General features: G+C 36.2%; 1 protein-coding gene across 1 annotated transcript; it reads left to right on the forward strand.

The window, feature by feature from the left end:
• Positions 1–14406: 14406 nt before the first annotated feature.
• On the forward strand, positions 14407–19736 carry LOC139689629 (kxDL motif-containing protein CG10681). Its single transcript, XM_071586800.1, has 3 exons — positions 14407–14549; positions 14623–14822; positions 16219–19736. The coding sequence occupies exons 1-3, from the start codon at positions 14407–14409 to the stop codon at positions 16524–16526; spliced, it is 651 nt and encodes a 216-aa protein (XP_071442901.1). The 3' UTR covers positions 16527–19736.
• The last annotated feature ends 417 nt before the right edge of the window (positions 19737–20153 follow it).

Below are 20153 nucleotides of genomic sequence, written 5' to 3' on the forward strand. Positions count from 1 at the left end.
GTATAGTCACTGATGTTTTTGTGCATGCATTTTGTTTCTAATGACTGATTATTTAAGTCTCATCATGTTAGAGCATGTGGAAACCTTTTTCAATATAAGTGTATCAAGCCTGGGTCTTTTTGTTGTACATACTGAAAAGGCTAATGAAAACAGGGAGAGGAATAAAATACACATATGCAGACCTATAGCAAAACAACCAGATTTTATCTGATTATAGCAGGGTCTGAACAGCATATTCACATATTTGTAACCCTCTATGTTCCTCCAACATCATAGAATATGTTTGGACAGCAACGTTGTCTTCCCTCCTGAAATTTCCCAAGGCTGTGAACACATGAGGCAGGAAGGAATTAGCTCTCTAACTCTGATCTGATGTCTTGGAAGTGCAAACATCTTTGTCAACTGTCCCATCTTCAGTCAGATACTGTACATAGAACTGTTGATGACTGAGATTTTATATTTACCACTCAGAGACACATGCTTTTATTCCTTTGGTATTTCACAAATAAAATTTTATCTCTTTCCCTAAAAAAGGTGATCATGTGAGCGTGCATCCCTTTTCCCAGCCCTGTAGATACTATTTAAATCATCATGACCTCACATATTCCAAACTTTTCTTTTTGGAAAAGCAGAGACATGGGCAGGGAAAAACTTATTATTAATGAACATCCACAAAGCCAAGAGTCACTTTGGTATGCATACTTGTTCCCTCAGGTGCCCTTTTAATTCTTCAGTTTTGAATTGACTCTTCTAACTCAACAAACATATAATCAATCATAATAGGAAGTGCACTAACTGAAATAAGTGATGTTTTTCAATTACAGAATCACATAACAATGTACTTACTCGAAGATTTGGCCATGCCAAGTCTCATAAGCATGATGTATTATTAATCTTTTTCAAAGACACATTGGTGCAATTTTACACCATTGATGCACTAGATTCTATTTAGTACCTACTTACTTTCCAAATATGTATAATGGTGACCAGAATGACTATGCAGAGAGTAATGCCTGATACACAATCTCAAATTTAAGACCAGCAAGCAATTTGTTAAACAATATGTTTTCACACAACAAATCTATATGAAATATAACATTAGGAAAATACCACAAAAGTATTCACTTTACCTAATAAGCAAAAATATTGCCACCTCTTTCTACAATATAGATGTATTTTCAAAAAATTTCAGAGATATAATTTTGAATTAAAAGTTTTCCCTACAATCAGTTCATTACCAATTTAGATATATCTGATGACATGCCAGGTCTTTGACCATACAATTCTTACCTAATAAGAGCACTGAAAGTATCAAAGCTGTGGTATTCATCTTCATCCTTGCTGATTTTTGTCAACTGAGGGGAATAAAGTATTAGTTTCATTATTGCTTAATCAAAACCAGTTATTAACAAATAATAAAATGTGTAGAAGGTAGAGGTAGGAGGCTGGCGAAGATTTTTGGCTGAGAAGTTGATCATAGAAAATGGTTTTGCATGCATGTGGATACTACTTCATGGTCATTGAATAATTCAGTGGCTGGAATGCTGAACTTCAATGAATGTGACTGTTCAGCCTACTCCATTACATGAAGATCAAAACTCTCATTTCTTTGTTTTACAGTTCTTCATAGTATGGTGAAATAGGTTTTTTAAAATAGAAATTTCCACACTCAAGGGGCAAACAATCAATATGCTAATGTTAATCTTACAACTTTTGTATGTGCCTTTTCCAAGGGATTATTTACCACAAAATCAACTGTAAAACCACTACTTATTTATTACATTTAAAATTAGCCTGATTTGCAAGAAGATTATGAAATTTAATCTCAAAAAAAGGCACTAGTCAAATTATCATGAAGTAGGGAATAATTTAGGTACTATGCTTGAAGATTGGTTATATAATTAATGGACATATATGGGTAGTTGGTTGGAGAATTTCAGTTAGAATACATGTTTATCTAAGAATTGAACTAGTGTAGTGTTCTTGCACAAAATGAGAAAAAGTTTCATTCAGGATTCTCAATGCTCACTAAAATAGGTAGACAAAGTGAAAAGCAAGGGAATAAAAGAATATAGTGAATTCTTTGAGGAAAGTCAAAGTTTTACATCTTTTGTTCCCTGTTTGTTTTAATTTCACCCAAGTTGACTTCATAGATACCAGCCAACAGTGTGATTCTGCATTTATTTACACCTTTGTTTTTATAGACACCAATTGCATCATTAGTTATATGTAGTAAGGGATAAATTACAAACTATTGTCATGCAGGGCCATTGAGCACGTATGTTGCATTATGGTAGTGAGCTAACTTAGGAAATGAGCCATTTGGACTCATGTGAACCTTAAATGGGCATCCTTGGACTATTGATTATTATTTTCAACTTTATTTCTCTCATAATGTTCAAATTACTTCCTAAGGGAATTGAGCACGTATGTTGCATTATGGTAGTGAGCTAACTTAGGAAATGAGCCATTTGGACTCATGTGAACCTTAAATGGGCATCCTTGGACTATTGATTATTATTTTCAACTTTATTTCTCTCATAATGTTCAAATTACTTCCTAAGGGAAAACAACTTTTATAATATGCGATATCTGTATAAACTATCTTGTGTGGATAGGTATAAATCCATTCCAGAGATTAATAAGTGTTAATACTTCCAGGGTTATCACCAGTTAATGGCTGCAGTAGTACTACAAGTGACTGAATCTGTTCTCTTTCTGCCATGGCTTGCCTATTCATAAGATTTAGCAAAGATGGGTATTTTGCTGAATCAAGTGCAGAATGAATATAGCCTTACAAGAGAGAGCAGTCAGAAAATAGATTACTTCCACTTATACAGAAGTTGAAATGTAATGAAATGATTGACTTCATAATTCCCCACACTTAAAGTGTGTGGAATTACGAAGTCAATTATTTCATTACATTTCAATATGTTATGCAAATTCCACAAAGTTATGCCTGAGACAACAAATTTTATACAGAAGTGTTGAAGAACCATGTACAATTCCTTACATGATATTCCTTTTTTGGTATCATATGTATATTTATAATATTTTCCTTATTGTGGCAATATTAGAACACTTTTGCATCCCCATCCTATGAAACTGCTCTGTACCAAGTGCTGTGGTTCAACCTAATTCTTATACTGCTGTGAACTCTCAAAATTAAGTCATGGAAGCTGTTTTACCAAAATGTTTCAAAACTAAAATGGAAAGTAAATGATTTATTTAATGATCTATGCCAATTTTTATCAGCTCCTATTCACCCAAATTACCTTTCAAACGATCCGAGAGCAACAGTTTGGTTTGAGCGATATCCTTGAATACCAAAGGGTGTATTGGAAGAAGTGAACAAGTTTTGTAATGCAATGTGCTAAGTTTTAAAAATTTAAGAGTATACCACATCATTCAGAAAAATAAAAACCCAATTATTATTATTTGTATTCTGCCAGTTAAGGTAGTTTTTGGATGGACAGAGCCTACAAACTTGTGCATAAATACATTTAACTGTCTCTCCAAACAAAAAAAATCTGATATTGGAGGTACTACAGTACAGCAGGCCTCTTTAATTCTGCTCACTTCTTTCCTCCCTTCATTCCATTCAATATGCCTATCCTATTCCTTCTCCTTTCTTGTTTGCTTAATGCTTCTCATACTACCTGTCTTCAGCATTCCATTCCCAATCCAAATGCTCTATATCCATCTTTCCTGCTTCCCTTGGTTTTCTCCAAAAAAATCCTCTCTCCTCCTCCATCATGCCTAGTACTTCCTTGTTTATTTTCCTTTTAGCTAACTTCAACATTTCCATTTTTCTTTACACCTACATTGCAATAGCCTCCAACCTACAGCTATCATCTTTGCTTCTATGGCCATGTTTCCGCACCGTACAAAACCATGTTCCACATTAACATTTGACGAGCCATTTCTTTAACTCCTGTATCAAGTCCCTGTCATCAGTTCCTTTCACCTTATGAAAGGTTCTTTGCCTATTGCAATTTTTCTTTTTATGTCTCTACTGCTTAGACCATTTTGATCCAGAACACTTCCAAGATAGGTAACCTTTTTCTGTTGCTCTATTTTATGAACTCCTATTTTCATTTACCTTATCTTTCCTCTTTAAGGAAAACCGCATGACCTTTGTTTTTCTACATTTATTTTCATCCCATACATGTTGCACTGGCTTCTCAATACCCTCAGCAATGTTAGCAAACCCTTGGCTGACTGGCAAAATAAAGCTTGATCATTAGAAAATTAAACTGATTTTATGGATTCTCTAATGATTTCCATCCCAACCTCCAGTTCTTCCCATGCCTCTTCTAACACCACCCATCCAGACTCTCCATCTACCACTTACAACTGAGCAGTCTGTTACAAGTACAGGTAGGTGTTAAGTCTCCTATCCCTCAAATCTAGTCATATTTTCTGCAATATATGCTTTCATTACTTCCATCCAGTTCACTCTATCAAATGATTTGTTATTTGCAAACATTTGAAATCTGCAAAATAGAAAAATAGATCCTGATTGTTTTCTGTTCCTCTCTATTAGTGACTGGTATGGCATCAGTCATGCCTCACCACTTCCTAAACCCAAATTGGTCATCCCTTAAGTATTCATTTTCCCTGATCTCCATCCTTTTATTGATGGTCCTGAGAACCACATTAGTTGTGTGTGAAATCAAACTTAATGCCCTGTAGTCTTTATATATAGGAAAATAAGTAACTTGTATGGCTGGCCTTCCCTTTTTTGCGATAGGATCTAAAACTCATCTGATGAAATCTTCCAGTCAATTTCCTCTTTCATAAATGCTGCAAATTAGTCCCCAAAAACTCTTCCTCCCACCTTTTCCTTTATCTTTCAATAGTTCTGCTGGGATATTATTTATCCTTACTGTATTATGTCTTTTCTATCTTTCCATCGAGTAAGCTTGTGCCTAAGCTATCCTCACGTACATCATATTTTCTTTCTACATCCAACCTTGCTGGCCCAATGTCTTTATCATATAGTTCCTCTATCCGTCCATCTCTCTTGAATCTTCCATGGTTCAAATAGTATTTTTTCTGACTTACAGGAAACCAGTATCTTTGTTTGTTTGCAATCGTTTTCCCTTTTTACTTGCTGTAAGGGTTTTAACCTTCCTGTATAGGGCACCAATTTCACCCTTTCTTTTAAAACTTTCCATATCCTTGCAATGCATCTTCCACCGTGCTTCTTTTGCTCTATTTGTTTGGTACCTCAGTTAATTATTGAACTCTTTATATATCCTTCTACCTAACTCTATGTTAATATTCTTCTATTTTCTTCTCTAGCCCATCTTTATTATCATCTTGTCCTTAATCCATGGCTTCCTTGTCCTTTTTCTCATTACTATTGCCGTAGTTTCTTTTGCAGCTTTCAATGTCTCTCTTTTTATTTGTTCCTATTTTTCCTCTATGGTACCCAGCTGTCTTTCTTCACCCATGATTTTCTCTACACCCTACTGATACTCTTTCCTAATAAATCTGGTTGCCGCTATAGCATTTCATTTCCTGACCCATCCTATCTGTTTTATCTTTTTGAATGAGACAATACACTTCATAATTACTAAATTGTGATCTTAGTTTGCATCAACTCCTGGGAAACTTCAAATTGATCACATTCTTCCTGAATCCGTGACTAAACAAAATGTAGTCTCATTGATAGCTTCCTGCGTACCTAGCATTTTCCATGTATACCTATGCCTTTTGTGGTGTTTAATAAAGTGTTGGCGATGATTAACCTCTGTCTCTGGCAGAATTCTACTGCTTTCTTCCTATGGTCATTCCTTGCTCTGGTAAAGTAGTCCCCTCATCACCCTCTCTTACCTCGCCTAACATCACATACCAATCCCCATCACTTTTATATGTTTCCCTCCATGAACACCTGCGACTATATCATCTAACTAACTGTACACCTTATCAATCTTTTCCTCTCTATGGTTGCTTGGTGGCATGTAGACCTGAGCAATGACCAAGTTCGTTGGTTCAGCTTTCAGTTCTACTAATAATATTTTATTACTTGCTTGCTTTATGTTTACTATACTTCTTCCTACCTTTTTATTCAATTTATGCAACCTCTCATCAGATGCCTTCGCAGAAAGCCTCACTGAGGCACAGATGCTGAGTGGACTAACGTTGTCAGGCCACTAGCCTTTGACCTATCTAGCATGGGTGGACCAACCAGGAGTATATATCATTGCCCCTTCCAGCACAGCTCTAGGTAACATCAGAATGCACAAGCCCTACCACCACGTCAAGGTTGTAATCCATAGGGAGGGAAACTACCCGATGATATATAAGGTAATCTACAGGTTAAGGTAGATTTTGGATGGACACAACTACCAAATAAATATCTCCAAACAAAACACATTCCAACCTCCTACCCTACATCAAGTTTCTCTTCACCTCTGTGTACCTCCTTCTTCCCTTCACCCCATCAAACATCCCGACCCTATTCCGGCCTTTTCCTCATTTGCCTAATATTTTCCCCACAATTAGTCTTCAACGTCCTACTGCCGGTCAATACGCCCTTCATCCATTTTCCCTGCCTGCTCATGATTTCTCCCAACAATCCCCTCTCTTCGCCCACCATACCAAGTACTTCTTCATTTGTTTTCCTTTTGGTTCATTTTACTGTCTTCATCCATCTCCACATCCACATTGAAAAGCCTCCAATCAATGTCTATTCTCCTGCTTCAGTAACCATGTTTCCGCGCCGTATATAACTACGCTCCATATCACAGTTTTGGGCGAGTCTTTTCTTAACATCCCTACTCGACGTCCCTGTCATCAACTCCCTCCTCCTTGTGAAAGCCTCTTTGCCTAACGCAATTCTTCTCCTTACGTCCCTACTACTTTGACCGTGTTGGTCTAAAACACTACCGAGATACGTAAACTGTTCTACCTGCTCTAGTTTTTGCCCTCCTATTTTAATGTTAAGCTTAGCCTTTTTCTTTCTAGGAAATCGCATAACCTTTATTTTATTAATATTGATTCTCATCCCATACCTGTTGCACTGAATTTCCAATTCACTAAGCAATGCTTGCAGCCCCTTGGCTGACTGACAAACCAAAGCTTGGTCATCAGCAAACCTAACTGATTTTACGAATTCCCCGCCCACTTTCATTCCTACCTCCAGGTCTTCCCATGCCTCTGCATACAGGTTGAACAGCAACGGTGAAAATGGGCAACCTTGCCTTACACCCCTTCCTAACACTGCCCATCCGGACTCTCCATTCCCCACTCGCACCTGAGCAGTCTGAGACATGTAGAAGTGGAGGATCAGCCTCCTGTTCATCGAATCTATTCCTATTTTATGCAATATACTCATTAGTTTTTCCCAATTCACTTTATCAAACACCTTTTCGAAATCTTCGAAACAGGCAAATACATCCTGATTATAATCTATATTGCTCGCGATTAATAATGTCATTACTGCACTGGCATCACGTGTGCCTCTCCCCTTCCAAGACCCAAACTGATCACCTCCTGAGTAATTTGCCCTACTATCTAACCTTTTGTTGATTATCCTTAGAACAACTTCAGCTGCGTGGGATATCAAATTTATTGTCCTATAGTCCTCACATGATGTTGCCTTTACCTTTTTCGGAATAGAAACTAAAACTGATCTCACAAAGTCTTCCGGCCAGATTCCTTCCTCATAAATACTACGGATCAGCCCATACACCCTCTTCCTCCCACATTTTCGTAAACCTTTGTGTTGTTCCGCAGGAATGTTGTCTACCCCCACGGCCTTATTTGATTTCATCTCTCTTAATGCCCTTTCTATCTCGTCGTCGAGTATGTCTGGACCTAAGATAATTCCATCTACGTCATGTTCCTTTTCAATGTCTAACCTTGCTGGCCGAAGTTCTTTACCATAGAGTTCTTCTATTTATTCCTTCCATCTCTCTTTGATCTTTTCTGTATCCACTACTACCTTACCCAGCTTGTCTTTAACTGTTTACACAGATCTTCCCTTCTTTCTTCCCGATAGCGATTTAACCTTATTGTATGGCGCACCAATTTCATCCTTCCTCTGCAAACGTTCCATATCCTCGCACTGCATCTTCCACCATGCTTCTTATGCTCTATTTATTCCCCATCTCAATTAATATTTAACTCTTTGTACTCCCGATGATTAAGTAAAAAAATTTAGTGCACAGCAAAATAACAATTACGTTTGGAAAATAATTTTTAAAAGTGAGGTTTGCAGGAATGAAAATTTCGAAGTTTCTCTGGGTAATGTTGATATTCGGCAATAGTTTGAAGGGATTGACTAACCTTTTGTTGTTCCTCTTGTGGTGAGTTTGGCTCGAAGCCGTGGCCCAGAAAAGTATTTATAGGATTTCGCGTTATCTGCTTGCTTTTAAATGGAATCCCGGCGCCTATTCACTTTCAGTTCTCCTAATCGCCTGGTTTATCATGCGCATTTTCGGCGGCGCCGGTGATACGATGAAACCAGTTCCTACTCTCCCGTCGGTAACAATGTTTGGAAATACAGACATGTCAACCGACTATTTAAAAGGAAAATCTTATCGTGAGGTGATGTTCATTAGCTCAGTAAGGGTAGGGCCTAGCTCTCCCCCGGTAGACAAATCAATCCACTACACGCTGAGAAACCTCATTTTTTTTAAATAATGATTTTTGTGATGATGTAATTTCCTTTTCTTTAAACTTCCATAATTCTCCTGGGATATTCCACACTCACGAGAGGATTTTGGAAAAAATATTTAGAGAAAGATGAGAAAAGGCAAGGTAATCCACTCCACATACGTACTAGGTAGAAGTATATAAAAGTGGGCGATGGAAGCAGGTGGACAGAAAAGCGGTCGTATATCACGTCCCTTCATTGGCATAAATACAGATTTCGCCGCGTGCCTTGTTGTTATCCATCATAGAGTGGTTGCGTGACATACATTTCTTCCTTTTTAATTCATTTAATGTAGCCACTAAAAATTAATTTAGTTTGCACTGATCGCGCAAATCTTCATATCCGAGATGGCTTTCAGTTGGGGATATTATACTGCCTTGACTCATTATTTCTGATGCATTGGATGCGCCTTTCCAGAATATTTATTGTTCCAAATCGTCAAAAGACACTGAACTCCTCAGTATAGGACTATTTATATAGACGCAAAGGAAAAATACAGGAAATCGGAAAATGAGCAAAAATACTAGGGGATAATTAACAATATCATAGATACTGATTGATGAAGATTCAAATTTTGAGATCGTCATTAAATAACTCATTCGCGTTATTCAAAGCTACAGATTGCATTCCTCTGAAATGAATGCTATATACAACCCATATTAAATTATAGTGTGATTATTCTCTTGCATGGCTTTCTTCACCAATTTATAATATCTTGAATGCCGCTAATAACACATAGGTCAATTCATGGATGAGATTCGGTCATAAAACGAAGGAATAACGCAGAAAATTAATAGTTATTGACATTAGGTAATATTTTTTTACCTTGAAATACTTCCTCATCAACTGTAAAATTTAATTACAAAAAATAAATGTTGATTGAGAACACTGATTAGCTTTAATTCATTTGAGTAGCGAATCATTCGGGTTCAGATGTTTCATGCCATTCCTTAATGCAATGGTAAACAGAAGGGATTCCCCACACAAGACCCATCAGAATGTTAAGCAGGCCGCAGGTGTATTTACAACTACTAGATTGGCTGGGTGTGCTTCTATATCTACCAATAAAATTTAATCTCACCTGCTCTATATTCACTCTCCTTTCCCCACTACCTGATTAAGTAATACGGTCACTCCACGTTGACCTACCGTCCTTACCATAAATTACTGTGTAACTATCACTCCAGTTATCCATGCAGTCCCTCCATCTCACCTCACACTGACTTAACATAGCTAAATTTCCTCTACGAATTTCCTTCTTAATTTCTCCTGAAGTCCATGGTTTTTTCATCGTCCTAATATTCCTATTCCATGTTCAAATGGTGGAAGACCTCTTCCGCGCCTTCTTTTCTATTGCTGCCTGATCGGATCTGTAAGGATTTCGTACGTAAACGACCGAAGAAATCTTGCCTCCCCCCTGGCTACACTATTCTCGATCCATTTTTGTTGGGCTAGCACTGAATAGACTGGTTTTCATCTGGTTCTTACCCTTCGACCTATCTGGATGGATGGCCTTACCACGAGCAGTTATCATTGCACCTGCCAGTAGAGCTCTAAGGTTCAATGGAATGTACAAACCGTACCACTCCCACTCGGTGTCAGATCACTCCCACTCCCAACCTCACTCCCATCTGTGTCAGATATTCCTCCAAGTCAAGGCCGTAGTCCATGAAAGGGACTTACAGGGGACCTGTATTTCATATTATGATTGGTATCCTACCGTTTAAGATAGATTTTGGATGGATCCAGTCTGAAAAATGATAAATTTTACCTCGTATATTTATCAAAATATTTTGGAGATTAAATGACACAATTTTGTTAGGTGTTTCAAAGACTTAATTTTTCACCCTGGTCTGCGAAAAAGTAACTTTACATGACTAAATCGTGCTCTAAGAATATGTGCGTGAATATTTAAATTATCTATACAAAAGAATTCAAATAACCTATTCATTGGAATTGCAATTAAAGTTGCCACAATATTATTCCTTATTATGTAATAGTCACGGTTGAACTTCTATCAAATTATGCTAAAATGCAGCAAGAATGAGGACTTCTATATTTGGTGATTTGAATATATATGTCTACTCATATAAACAAAGTGATAGTAATAATTTCTCAGTTCTTTGAGAGTGGCGAGCCTGTAACTTGGACTGACTGTATGTAGCGCCAAAATACAGAGAGTAATTGGGAGGAAAGAGATGATTCTGGAAGCATTCTGGTTATTAGGAATCGAGGGCTACGTACTGTTAGAGTTATTTTTTTCAATTTACTTGAACGTATTCAATCAACCTTCAAACAAAGGAATTTCGTTAAGTTGCAGTTCTTTGTCTTGATTTTTCTTTAATATTATGATCAATTCTTATGACTTAATGTGCAAGTCTTGGAGTCATGCGATAAACGTTTGCTTGAAAATGTCTTCAATTTTTAAATTTAACACACATGGAAGTACTTCACAAGGTATAAGAGATGCTATCAGATGACTTTTATCCCAAGGTCAAAACGGACATTTTTGAGAATACAAGTAAAAGTATAACCTAAGAAAACATTAAGATGCACCCTAGGGCACACGAAGTTGTTCCGTGAGACTGCGAATAATGTTGACAAAGGTATCCATTTGTTTTCCGCAACATTCATCAATCTTGTACCGTTCAATCATCCTTTAGATATCAATTTGAACACTAAAAACATAAATTATGGGTTTAGCAAAATAATTTGGATTCTATTTTTACCTTTTCCATTTTGTAGACAACTACAAGTAGAGCTAACTAAACCTTCGTTCTGTCCTAAGACCACGAATGTACGAGTACGTCTGCACTCGAAGCTAATTTACGTAAGTCGACAAATATTTCTATTTTACTAGGATATTGAAAGTACCGCGCTTGTTTCTTGCTGAGTACTGCGATAGTGTAGATTTTTTCTAAGTCATAAATTTTTCCCACCTCACCGAAAGTACTATCGGAGTACAGATTGTCAATCACATGTTTTATACCTTTTCTAGCCCTCTTTTACTCAGCCCTCATGTGCACATAATGTGACAAATGACCCTCTCCCTAAACACAATTTTGAACACACTATTGATGTGCTACTGCGCGCCATATACGTAGAGTGCCAAGATCCATAATTTCTTCAACTGCTACGTATTTAAGTAAGACAACCATAATGACAATTGGTTGCTCACTTGAAAACTCCATATATTTTCACCTTCGACTTTATGTTGTCAATACTAAGAAAAATCGAGATTGAGGAAGGAATAAGGAACCTCACGGCTGGGCATACTAAGAGCTTTGTAACCCCTATATTCGTTCATGACCTATAGTAAATCCTCACTGAAAGGGCACATTTTCTTTGTGTCATGCTTAAATTGAAATTAAGCCCTGCACAGGGACCCAAAAACTCGACAAGCATTCGAGGTGAAGTCTGACCTCGCAAAATAATACCTCTCCTTGGCTTTTTCATTCGAATATTTTCCTAATATGTTTATTGCTAAGTTTTTTTAATACAGTTCCGGATATATTTCCAACTCGCTTTCCTCGAGTTATTTTCTATGGTACTATTACTCATAGGTATTTTCTTGGTCCACCGTTCTATCTACTACTCCGAAGGCGTATGGATTTATTTTCCCAGAAGTTATTGACTTTAAATTTTTGCAAATTAAATAGGAGACCTTACTCTGACAACAATCACGAATTTTGTTGGGATTCCTGTAAACAACCTCACAGTCCGATATACTGCTTACAACTATATCTTGGTGACTGTGAAACTATATTTCAATGAACGCAAAGTAAATATCGACACCATTTGGAATAGCAATGGTGAAATTTTCACTGAAGATGGAAATACGGCCAAAAGATGGATATGATTTGAAAAATTTTTATGATAGAAAAGAAATGATTGCAAGAATACTAGAGAATGAGTATGCTGTCGATTATGTTGATCAACTATCCCATTAGGTCGGAATCAAACGCTGCAGTAAGGGACTTGCGAAGTAAGAAGGAAAAAGACACCAGGGGTTGTTCATTATTACCACTCATATTTAATTCATATATTGAAAATACAATAACCAAGATCAGGGGAAAGATAAGAAGAGGTGATTTACAAATTCAAGCAGTAAGGGTTCTGTAATTTGTGGGCGAGATGTCTAGACTTGCAGAGAAGAAAGTAGGTCTTTCAAGGATGCACACAATTTGGAAAAGGTGATGAAAAATTACAACCTTAAGAGAAAAAAATTAAACTAAGGCAATGTCTACAGTTGAAGTAGGTATGGTAATCTCCGAGTAGGACTAGAGAAAAGGCACGTGGAAAAATTGGAAGAATTTAACAATTTAGGTGGCATGATCACCAGTGGTGGAGGAGGGAAGAGAGATATACGATATATAGTCAGCTGAATAGATGAAGCTGTCTTTCTATCAGAAAATACAAGTGCAGCTACTAATGACAAAGGGAACTAGCAGACAAATTCGTTGAGTGCTATATATGGAGCCTACTTTTCTAAGGATATGAGACTTGGACGATAAGAGCAGCAGAGAAAATAAAATTGGTGGCGATGGAAATGTGGTGATATAGAAGAATGCTGAAAATAAAATATGATGGCAGAGTAACAAATTAAGAAGTAATTCGAGGAGTGAGTGAGGAGGGAAACCCATCGAGGATCCTTAGAAAAAGGAAAGGTAACTTAACTGGAAATTTTCAGACGCAAATAATGCTTTTCCGTAAATACTTCTTGCCTGACAATTCAGAAAGCAAGATGGTAACATATCTTTTGGCTCGGACTATGAGCATATTTATGCACCCTATCACTTCCCGCCACACACCCTTTTTGTTTTGTCTTTGGACCGTAGCGGTGAGTAATATTTTTCTGTTTCATTTCGAGGAGCATTTTGCTGTTGCTTGATGTTTACAAATATGGTGCTCCCACATCAATTATGAGGAAGCTATTTACTTTTCGCGGAAGTCATCTCTTCTCCCTCGTCTCGCTCAGAAACCCAAGTGTCAGGCGTTGTCCCGGAACAAGGGAGCCTAGGGTAGCGGGAAGGGGAAATGTGAAAGTGGGCTTGGAGCGATCCCTCCATTGTTACGTGTAATACTTTCAAAAAAGAAATGCGTTGGCACTTTTTCCACGTCCATTTCTCTGGTCCATGTGACATTATGGCAATGTTTTTAACTAACAAAATGTGACTGCTTAATCAGTCTTCTACATTTAGCGGTCGTTATTAAAAACACTGAGATGCTTTACGAATATAGGTAGAAAGGATGCTGAGATTTGTGGACGAGACAGCTGAACTTGCATGGAAAGTTGCTCAGGGTCTTACTTAATGTTTGACGGCAGGGTTAGTGGCTCTCTTAAGTTATTCCGTAGAAGACCTCTAAACTAACGTCATCATATGACGTATCACTTCAAATTTTGAGGTTCAAAAGATGGTCTTTGTAGGCCGCGCGCTGCGACTGAAAGTTCTATCCACCGAATCTAAAAAACACCCTCCATGGTATTTTTTATAACTTCAACATATTCTTCGAAGGCTGCAAAGATAAAGCACAGTTCAGTTAATTCCGAGGCCATGGGATTAAATACCACCCATTTAGTTGGTCATAACTTGGCCTTGCCTAGATGTATCATGATCATTCCACTATTGACACTGCTTTCACCCATATCTAGTTCGCTGTTTCACAAAAGCTGAGCCGAGACCAAATTCATATACCCGCGGAAACAAATAAATAGCGGTATGCAGTTGTCTGTCATTATGGCGGAGAGTACACCGGAAAGTGATTTGGGCAGTATCGAATGTTTTCAAAATTATACGGCACCTGAGGTGTTTATTCAGGGCTTAGCTGGGATAGTTAATCAACAGGATGTAGAAGCAATGATAAGAGCACAAAAACAGATGTAATAATAGTTATATAAATTCTAGTGGCATTAACAACTTGCAGGACGGTTCATAAGGCATGTTTTTTTACAGGCTACAAAGATTCGAGAAGACTAATGAAATGCTGATCAACTGCAATGCCCTATCAGTTAATCGGTTGAAAACATCTTGGTCGGATTTCAAAAAACACACTGCCCTTCTTTTGGAGATGAAGAAGGATCTTGACCACATATTTAAACGAATACGCATTTTGAAGTCTAAATTAGCCACCCAGTATCCGCAAGGATTTGCCGGTAAGTAACTTATTTTTGTAAAGATTACTCTTGATTGACTTTATTGGAAGCCTTTGCAGGTGTGGAGGCTATACTTATTGTTGCAATTCTGGTGGCAGCCTGTATATTTTAAATATTTTTGAAACTAAATCCTTAATAGGGTTGTCAGAAGTACCGGAATTATCCCGATTTTAGAACGTTAGTTCTTAGCGTGGCGAAATGGCCGGAAAGCGATAAAAATCACGAATCAAGGACTATTTGTCAACACTCAAGCTAAAAGAATGCGAGCAATGCATTCAAAGCCATTATCTTATTGATTGTGATAAATGAGTTTGAGGAAAGAACAGTTTCAGCTACAGAGCCAAGATTTGCGTTTCAGTGTGTAAAATACTACCTACCATTTAACTTGAACTAGTTAACAATCAAACTTATATAAGAAACATCCATGACTCAATCGTAGCTAGTAAGTTTTCCGGTGAAAAATATAATATATAGCGCATTTTGATATGAAAGGCTCTGCAGCAGAACATCAATTTCTTGGCGTCATCGGTATAAGCACATATGCTAGTGACAGTGCAGCAAAATGTTTCCAATATTTGTTTAGTATTTTGATTGAAAGCTAGTTATTCAACTGAAGTGATTATGTTCTAAGGAATTCCAGATTGAAACTTCTTATACTGTATGAAATTACCTTCACAGTATGCTTTCAGGCAAATGTTCTTCAAAATGACCTACACACTGCCGCCGATATACAGAGTGATACTTAATAATAATATTTTAATAAGGGATAAAGATAGACTCCTGGACTCGACTATTCTTAAAATAAAATTGGTATACCAGTACCGCTGAAGTTCTCTCAAAAGTATTAATTTTTAGTTAATTTCTTATATGGCAATCGTCCTGATTTTTATTATTGAGTTAATGGCAATCCTATCCTTAATGGGAAGAAAAGATTCTGAATGTGATAAAAATCCTTATTTTGTTTACATTATTTAAATTTTTCATGTATCAAATCCATGTTTTATGTCTGGATGTAACCTTTAAGTAATTATGCCATTTCTTATAAATCTAGAAAAATCACTAAGTGTATATTTTACTTAATTTATTAATAGTTCAGTGTAACTTCTCAAAAAATATAGCTAAATAATAAAGCTTTTTCATCAGCTGAAAAAGAGGAAGTTGAACAAATTGTTTTGTGCGCAGCCATTATTACTTAAAAGTTATTCATCTACCTGTGGTATAACTAAAGTGGTAGAACTGATGATTGAAATGGATCTGAATGAGAATATTCACCCCTTAATCTTGTTGCAGTTAGACATTTGGCTAATTTTTAATTGACTATATGAGAACGGTAAACCCAAATAATATTCAGGGGATAAGTTTTTAGTATATTCTAATGCAGTTTTGTTTCTACTAGCCGCAGCCACCAGTGCTGCACTAAAAGAGGACAGTGATGCTGAAGAAGTTGCGGCAGCCTCGAGAGATAAAGAAAAAAACCAAGAGAGTACCATTCTGGGAGAGAAAGATTCCAAGAGTGTACCAAGTGATGATTTAAAACAAACCGATGAAGAACTCGATCCAGATGATGATAGAGAAGATGGAGGAGGGGATGAGGAAGGAGACAACTGTGAAAGAAGGCGGCAAAAGAGGAGTAGTTCTTCAACAGAGAGTGCAAATGGAACTAGTGCAAATGACACATCCCCTTGCACATCTGACACTGGATGATGGCTTGGAAGTAAAGAGTAGATTATTTTTTATTCATTTTGGATTTTGTTTTACTTATCTTCCTCTCATGGCTGTTATCATTTTCTCATAGGAACTATGATTTATGTGTAATGATAAACTTTGCAAAGTCTGAAATGTTGTGTTTCTAGCCCTGAAAGGATGATTAACCTTTCGGCTACTCACAGGGTTGGAGATCCATTGTTTTGTTTTCCCTTCTCATTTGAGTAGTACTTATTGTATAGAAGAATGTAATTAGAAAATGTTTCTGTCCACAAAATATTGCTCACTGAGTTGAGTGTTGAATAGTATTTTTATATTTCTTTTTGGGTCTGGTGTGATTGGACCATTACTTGTGCTGGTGGGCCCTCATCTATTGGAGAAAATACAGTTACCTAAGATAAGCTCGTCTCTGTGATTGTAGTGTTTCAAGTTGATTGTGAAACTTGAGTATAAAGGACAGAAATGTTTTTGAAAACAAACATGAATGGTGTCTAAATGAATCCTTTCATGGCCTCTCACTGTACATAATGGGACTGTGGACCAGTTGAACAGTCTGTGAGCATTTGTCAACTAGTCAGGAGTATTTTATTATTTCTGCTATACTAGTATATATGTATGTATGTATTTGCATCAAAGGGGAAAGAACTAATTAAGTGACTTTTACCTCATTCAATTTTGTTGTTCTTTTTCTACTGAAGGACTCTGAAATTGTCTAACCACATTATTATGCATAATTCCCTGGAAAGGTCACATAACACTATGAGATTTGCATAATGTTGAGCTTGATTCCTGCTACATTCATGCATTTAATTTTTTAATGTTTATTTTGAAATCAATTGTAATTTTTTTGTAGCCTTATATTTGCTGCCTCTTAAATATAATAACCCCAGTATGGAACTTTTAAAAGTCACAGTGCTGTGCTGAAAGCTTTAATCAGGGTATTTCAGTGGGGGATGACAATAAATAGCATTAATTTATCATAAAATCGTCACTCCCATTTTATCTTTGCTGGTAGAATTCTTATTTCCATATACATGCATTAATGGCATGTATTTCTGTCATTATTCTATTTCCATCCCTTCTGTAATTATGGTGAAGTGTATTACCAAGGAGTTCAGAATTTATCTAGGTCATCAATTATCATTAATAGATGTCCTGTGACAACATAATAGGTTTTCAAAAACATTTTTTAAGAATAATTTAGAGAAATTTCCTAGTTCTAAATTTTCTTTGCAACCATTTGCATTTTCATAATATGGCTAATGTATTTTTCTTTTGAGTATACCCAAAGTGAACTTTGCAATTTATAGTAAATGAATTTTTTTTCAAAATTTTAATATTACCTTGAGACGATTCTCTTTGTTAACTTCTTAAATCCATTATTTTGTGATACAATTAATAGGTAGCTGAATAACATTTTATTCATACAAGGTTGAAAAAACTTCCTTGGCTAAGTGACTCTTTTCCTTTTAATCTTCAAAATTATTGCATTTTTTCCTTTTTACTTTTGCTGTTTTTGTATGAGGTTGGTGTTTTACAATATGTGTGAATGAGTTAAATTTATAATTGTATTAATGTCCAGGTGTTGGATACACTTATAATGCATCAAAAACATAATTTGTGTATTTATTAACTCATTGTATGCTTATATTAAGATTCCAAAATGATGTTACATCACCTAACCTTTTAACTTTAATGCTTGCCAATTAGAATGCACTTATGGTACATTTGAAAGCTGAAATTGGCTGCATGTGCACATTTTTAGGCCCAATACTTGGTAACTCTTTTGAAGTAAAATATTTAATTCACTGCAGGTAACTTATTGGAGGGTTACCTTAAATTAAAGCTCCACATTTCTCCATTTTATCCTACTCCACATCTACATAATACCCCGCAAGCCACCGCAAGGGTGTGTGGTGGGGGAAACCTCAAGCCATTTTATTGATGAAAATCTCGAATGACATCCTGATAAGTATGTATGTTTTGAGACCCTTTCTTACATGTGTGAGTATCACAAAATTACTGAGAATGGTATTTAAAAAGGTTTAACCACATTGTTATTAGAATAAGATCTTGGAGGAGAACTCATGGGATTCCGTAGCCCACTACTATGATCATTTGGGACTGATGAAAATATTAGAGACTGTAATGAACCTCAGTTACTAGCCATGTGGATTCTCTATTTTATGAATGGCATTCACTGACAATAGTGCACATTTTTTATTGAATGAAGATTGAGAAACATGAGGATTGTGGCCTAAGACTTGGATGAGCAAATTGTAATTCAAGGTAAAAGCCATGTGCGTTATTCCGTCAAAAATTAATGTGAAGTGCATATATTATTTACTTATTTCCAAGTTGGGTAAGCAGGTATTTCTTTTCATTTTCATAATTTTGCTTGGTAAGTGTGTATAAGCTACAAGGCATTAGTGTAAATATCTTTTAACAGATTCAGTAAAATTTGTCACTGGGACAAATTTTACCTTATGTAAATATTTTTTGTATAAATATTGTTCAGTTGGCTTTATATTTTTTAATAATCTGAAGTATGGCATGGGAAAGTTATTGTTGATCGTCAACTTCGCAGAAATTTAATGTTGCTGAGGTGGCTTGACTTGAGGACTCTTATGTTGTGTCTCAATGTTACGCACTATGAATTACTGTAATGACTTTAAATGAAATTATAGAAACATTTTTTAAGGTTCCATTAGGGCTGATTTTTCATGAATTGTCTGAGTGTTGTATTATTCTACATTCTCTCCAGAACCTATTGAGTGCTGCCCAGCTATTTTCCTTGAGTAATTAATGGGTTAAATTGATGAATAACAATATTTTTTTTAATTCTGCAGTTACCTTTTTACCCATTTGACCACTTCTTAAGTCCAACTTGCTGATACAATTTAGGGAAAATCTTGATATTTATAATTGTATTTAATAATGAAGTGAAATATAAATGTTGCCTGTTTAGGGTATAAAAGAATTATTTTAATCTCTCTCTAGAGAAAATATTCAAAAAACATAGGGTGAGTGCTTGAAGTGTGTAGAAGGGACGAGTAAAAATGAGCAATATAATCTTTCATCCACACTTCATGTTATGGGGGATCAATTGGAGGAATATTATCTCTATAGTATGGTGAGAATGTAGCTACTTATTTCAACTCACCAGCTGATATTTTTTGTTAAATGTCACACTGTTGCATAAATGTTTAATAAAATACATAATTTCTTGAATATTCATTCTCTTTATTTTTTCTGTAGCAGTTGGTGAGAAATTGTCACCGATGAATGCGGTGAATTCATGGAATAGGCATTTATTTTATGAGATTTATCTCATTTATGCCTCTGGACAAAAGCATAATCTTAATTACATGAGTACGTATTCTTTCAGCATTACCAAGAAATGCATTAAAGTGACAAAAAAATGATGCAATACCTATTTACTTACTGCTTCTTGGAAAAACGTTTCTGGATAGTGTTGGCAACTCCACCTTTTTGTAATGCTTATCAGGGCGTAATATTTGTTTTTAGATCGTATGATATTGTGATGAGATTTGGCTGTCCAGGGGTAGAGCATTGACTGCTGGATGCAGATTCCATTCCTGGGCATGCCTTAGAGCACCCCAAGCT

Source organism: Hetaerina americana, unplaced genomic scaffold (assembly GCF_022747635.1).
Source record: "Hetaerina americana unplaced genomic scaffold, ioHetAmer1.1.p SCAF_26, whole genome shotgun sequence".
Classification (NCBI taxonomy): Eukaryota; Metazoa; Arthropoda; class Insecta; order Odonata; family Calopterygidae; genus Hetaerina; species Hetaerina americana.